The following is a 5,708-nucleotide window of genomic DNA, read 5'->3' as shown; positions in this document are numbered from 1 at the left end:
CATGGATGCGTGTATCGTCGTGGCGATGGCGAGAGCTTGGTCGGCAGGTCGGGTACAACGACTCCGACCACGCTGGTGACGTGGACTCCCGGAAGAGCACCTCAGGCATACTATTCCTTCTTGGGAATAGTCCCGTCAGCTGGCAATCGGTGAGGCAGAAGGTTGTCGCCGTATCTTCGTGCGAGGCGGAGTACATCGCGGCAGCTACAGCGGCTTGTCAAGGCATTTGGCTTGCTCGCCTTCTCGGCGAGATGCTGAATCAGGACACCGCCCCTGCGCTCATCTTCGTCGACAACAAGTCGGCGATTTCCCTCTGCAAGAATCCAGTGCTTCACGATCGCAGCAAGCACATCGATCTCCGCTATCACTTCATACGTGACTGCGTCGAGAAAGGCACGGTGATAGTGGAGTTCATCCGGACTGGTGAGCAGAAGGCGGACATCCTGACCCAGTCACTTGGTCGTGTCCGGTTCCAGGAGCTGTGCGACAAGGTCGGGATCATCGACACTAAGCTCCTTCGACAAGTTTGAGGGGGAGAATGTTGAGTCAAACTTGGTCTTCCAGTTCACACAACGGCAGCAGCAGCATTTACGTCTCAGATACATGCATGGCTGCATGTCGGCAACAGCAGGAGCAGCAAATTACTTACCTACGAAGTAAAACGGCAGGTCGGCAAGTCGGCAGCACTTGCGTGACTTACTAGTTAAGGCAAGCTAGCTAGTAACTAGTAGTAGTTTCTAGTCTAGTGCACGTATGAGCTGAGGTGGGCAGCTAGTAGAAATATCTTAGTTCTATAGTCGGTTTGTAATCACCTATAAATAGGTCCCAAGTTCCCCGGTTGTAAGCATTCCATTCCAATCAAGAAAGGCATCAAGCCACTCCAGTATTCCTCCTCTGCTCGTGAGTGTGTCCTCTCAGTACGTGGGTGTGTGTGAGTTCATCTGTACGTGAGTGAGAGTGAGAGCAGCTTGTGTGCAGCCGCTAGTTTTAGCTAGGCTTCCTCTGATTAGTACAAAGTGAGAGCTAGCTATTTGTAGTTTCGGGCCAACATTCAGTTGGTTCAGTCATGGGGGCACTCCTAAGAATTGTAACTTCGCCCTGTTCTTGCTAGGAATTTTATGATCTACATAACTCAGGGTGGACACGGTCCGGGCCGGTCCGGTCCCTGACCGAGCCTCCCTTTGGACCGGCCGAAACTGGCCCGGACCGGACCGGACCGAGATTACATGCGGTCCTGTTTCACAGGACCGGACCGGCTGCACCTCAGCTCGGTGCGGACCGAGGGGACCGACTGGACCGTGTACAGTTTGTGCGTGGGAGTGCACTGGGAGCCTTTTTAGTACTCATTTGACTGCAAATTCGAACATATAGATTATTAGGTTGCAAAAGAGGTTCAAATGGAAGAAAAATAAGCAAGGTTGCAAGAAAAACAGCACAGGACGGTGTCTAACTGAAGAAAGTTCAGAGGGAGTGAACAAATACCAACTGAAACTGAAGAAAGTTCAGAGGGAGTGAACAATTACCAACTGAAGAAATTTCAGAGAGAAGAAACAATTACAAATTGACAGCCACGACATGCGGGACTTCAGGTGCACGTGCAGCAGCTCCATCCCCCGCGTTCTCCAGCTCCGTCCCCGCGTCCTCCAGCTTCGTGCTCGACGGCGGCTAACCGGTGAGGAGGTGGTCGAAGACGGGCAGGTAGAGACGGCGACGGTCGACGACGGCGAGCAGGTGCAGCCGTGCAGACACGAAGCTCCCTCCTTGGCTCCTCCACTCCTCCTTTCACCGTGTGCAGGTGCAGACAAGGAGGTGGTGGTCGACGTTGGCAACGGCGGCCGGTGGAGGCGGCGCTCCCAGCCAGGAGGAAAGGGGATCGGCGAATTGGGGGAGCGAGGGCCTCTGCCCTAGCATCTTATCGACTCGCTATCCCTGCACTGGACTACTGGGCTATGCGCCTGGGCCAAATGTCGCGGTCCGACCGAGCCAGCTCGGATAAAAACAGGACCGGACCGACTTGTTTTCGGGCCTGTTTCTGCAGACCGGACCGGCCATTTTTATCAGCGGGCCAGGACCGAACGGTCCGGTCCTTAGCGGGCCGCGAGCCGGGCCGAAAGCTCGCTCGCCACGTCCAGACTGATACATAACTAGCAGATTTATCAACAGAGAAGCTTGTTATTATTTGCTCCGCCTCGGGCTTCTGATTGTCTGTCAAGTGACATCTATCTGGAGAAAGTTCAGATTGGATAATGGTGGACAATTTGACCTGCATATGTTCATGCATAGTGGGGTTGGCATGGTGCATCAGGATGGCAAAGTTGCCAGGACATCTCTCGACTAAGATGACAAAGTTATGTTTGTGTCGGCAGCAGTTTCATCAGCAGTGGAGAAATGAAATCCCGCAAAAAAAAAGCTGTTGGATACACTCCCAGTAGTACACAAGTTTGTGTAGCATGTAGATTACCTTCTTTACTTGAAATGTGCGGCATGGGAATGCGATGGCTCCGGAACTGGGCTGCTCGGTGTCTCCAACTCATCGTCAGGGTACGACGCCAGCGGTGGCTTCAGTTTCTAGAGCCTCCAAGGATCAGGGTGCCCTTCGTTCTTCAGTTCTGGCTCTGATTTTTTTCATCATTTCTGCTCAAGCTGTGGCATTCTAGCTAGTTAATGTAAATAGAAGTTTAACTTGACCTATCGCTAAGGATCAGATATGGTAATCTCGAGCACATAATTTGCAGATTTATCTACATGACAACTTTTTATTGTCTGCTCCCACCTCAGACTTGTCATTACCATTCAAGTGTGATACCTTCCTGTAGATAGACAGTTTGCTAGGCCCATCTGAATCGGTTACATAGACACGAGTGAAGGACCAGGATGGCAAAGTTGGCAGGGTATCTTCTCAGCACTGCCTGTTATCTTTGTGTCAGTTTTTTTTTCTTGCGAATAAAAGCAACTCTATTACTTGACCAACGTTATTACATTCGTGTTGGCAGATGGTGTCAACCTCATCAGGAGCAAACAACGGTTTTTGGAAGCCACCTGCCCGTTTGGCCTAAACAATGACTAGCCCTATTTTGCTCCCTCATAATGATCTTTGTGTCAGTTTGACCAATTACCGAGCGAAAATATTCCTGTAATTTCTTGTCATGGCCTATTTTTTTTAATTTAGAAAATACAGCCAACGGATATCTTACTGATAACTATTTGGGCTAGAAGCAAGATCTAATAACTGCTAAAAGAACATCGGCTGGGGTCTTGCCGCACGCAGTGCAAGCTTGCAATGTTTCACCACCAGTCCAGAGGATTGGTGAACCTATCAAGAGCATGCTGCGAATCAAAACAAAGAAAGAGGTCTTAGTCTCTGCACCGAGAGCCAGCCAATGACTTCCCTTGATTAACACATAAATTATCCAAATCTGAAAAGAACTAACAAATAGGCAACACAAATCCATACATGCCCTTCGTCGCCACCGGATCAGAAGTTGTCAAGGTAGATTCTGCCACTACCTCGCCGATGCTGCCAGGCGACCAAAACCTATGCAAAAAAACAAGGATATATACGAGAATTAAAAATAATAATTAAGGGACGGATCCCCACTCCTGGATCTACTTTTTTTTTTGTATTTTTTATGGGACTTTTTTTTGTATTAAGACTTCAAAATTGTGTATGTTTTTTTTTTGAGGGATTGCAAAATGGTGTACGTGTGTTTTACTGCGAAATAGTGCGACTCACACGGCCCAATAAAAAGCCCAGTTAACTGCACGCGGCCATCCTTCCGTTCCCCTTCCGCAGCATCCATCCATCCATCTCGCTGCTCCGCACCGAAACCAAACCCTCACCGGCTCGCCGCCACCCACTCGCCGGCGCGGATGGGAGCACCCAACGCCGGCGCTCTCGCCGCTCCTCTCTTCGCTGTTCGCGCGCGACACATCTGGTAGGTCCTCTCTTCCTTCGCTGTTAGCCGGACGTATCTCTCTAACCTTTCCTCCCCCGCGCCGATCTGCAGATTAGCCGCCCGTTGCCTCCCTGGAGATGGCGACGGGGTCTATGGAGACGGCCCTCATGAGCGATCCGACGGCCAAGCTCCCCGACGACATCCTGGTGGAGATCATCTCGCGCATGCCGTACAAGTCCACCCGCTGCTGCAAGTGCGTCTCCACGCGCTGGCGGGACCTCATCGCCCACCCCGACCACCGCGAGAAGCTTCCCCAGTCGACCCTCGCCGGCTTCTTCTATAAAATCTACGACCTAAAACGCCGTCCACCTGATTCTCATGGTTACCTAAGCGTCTCAGGGAACTGGTGCCCCATTGACGCCTCCCTCTCGTTCCTGCCAAAATGCGAGAAGATTGACTTGTTGGACTGCTGCAACGGCCTCCTCCTCTGTCGATGTTCCAAGCCTTATCCTGAGGAACCGGATTACCTGGTGTGTAATCCTGCCACTGAGAAATGGGTAACCTTCCCTGCCAATGAATGGTCCTCGGAATCATATGCTCGCCTGGGATTTGATCCGGCCGTCTCCTCCCATTTCTATGTGTTCGAGTTGGTACCTGCTGTGGCTTTAAATTGGAATTTGAAGTATGAATATAACATCGAAGAGGTGGGGATCTACTCGTCCAAAGCTGGAGGCTGGACACATCAAATTGAGTGGGACGATCCAATTGAGATACGCAACTTTTCAGGTGGCACATTTCTCAGTGGGGTGTTGTATTTATGTTCCTATAATAATTTGGTTGCAGTCATCGACGTGGAGGGAAACTGTCGTTTCATTCCTGTTCCTACTTTAAATGATGCTCGCTGTGGTCCTTATATTTATGCATCACGTGGACAATTGTATGTCGCAAATTATGGTGCTGCTGAAGTATCAATCTGGGTCCTTGAAGATTCTTGTAGTGAAGATTATTGGACCTTGAAGCACAATGCCAGCTACTTGCAACTGTTCGGTTCAAGCAGTAAGGAATATTACGGTGTTATCTCAGCCCACCCAGAGGACGATGTGCTATTCATAACTGTCGAAACTACATTACCGGGGTACCGATTACAGATGAAATTATTTTCATACGAAATTGATTCTAAGGAGCTGCGTTTCATATGTGATCTTGGATGGACTTCCAGGTGCCCATATCTTCCATATGTTCCTTTGTTCTCGGAGTCATTGGCAAATGGACACTAACTGTCTCGTGTATTGGAGCCTCACAATTGTCCATCTTTCTGATGATGATAGCGAAGTTAGATCTTGAATATGAGCAACAGTAATTTGGGTAAGTTGTGATAAGCTATTGGTGCTTGAGTGAAGTCATGTACCTGACTTATGCTGCTTGCTGTCAACTTAGTAGTCTGCTTGTGTTTATGGAGTTATTGGTAGCCCATGCAGCTGTAATACCCTAGTACTTAATCATGGATACTTGACCGTTTTGCTGGAACTATTTTCAATATTTGAGTATCTCGATTCTGGTCTCCTTTATTTCTCTATAAATAATTTGTTGGTATACCAACCTGTGTTTTCGACAGTACATTTAAAGTTATATTCTTGTTCTTAATCTCTAGATCTAGTTTAGAATTAGAACTTATCCTGTTGTTTGGGTGGACCTGGAATGGCCAAGACTGCCGTTGCATTTCTAGATTCAGCTCTTCGCTGTATTTTCATGTCTGCTGAAACTGTGATATAGTAAGGTAATAGTGGTTTAACATGACCTATTGTTAAGGCT

At 48.9% G+C, this 5,708-nt stretch overlaps 1 protein-coding gene across 1 annotated transcript; it reads left to right on the top strand.

The window, feature by feature from the left end:
* The first annotated feature begins 3,761 nt into the window (after nt 1–3,761).
* LOC123072209 (uncharacterized) lies at nt 3,762–5,443 on the top strand. The gene is made up of 2 exons (XM_044495776.1): nt 3,762–3,935; nt 4,008–5,443. The coding sequence occupies exon 2, from the start codon at nt 4,034–4,036 to the stop codon at nt 5,171–5,173; it is 1,140 nt and encodes a 379-aa protein (XP_044351711.1). The 5' UTR covers nt 3,762–3,935; nt 4,008–4,033; the 3' UTR covers nt 5,174–5,443.
* Nucleotides 5,444–5,708: the final 265 nt, after the last annotated feature.

This window comes from Triticum aestivum, chromosome 3B (genome assembly GCF_018294505.1).
Source record: "Triticum aestivum cultivar Chinese Spring chromosome 3B, IWGSC CS RefSeq v2.1, whole genome shotgun sequence".
Classification (NCBI taxonomy): Eukaryota; Viridiplantae; Streptophyta; class Magnoliopsida; order Poales; family Poaceae; genus Triticum; species Triticum aestivum.
Note: the sequence above shows the minus strand (reverse complement) of the source record. Positions and strands in the feature narration are given on the sequence as shown.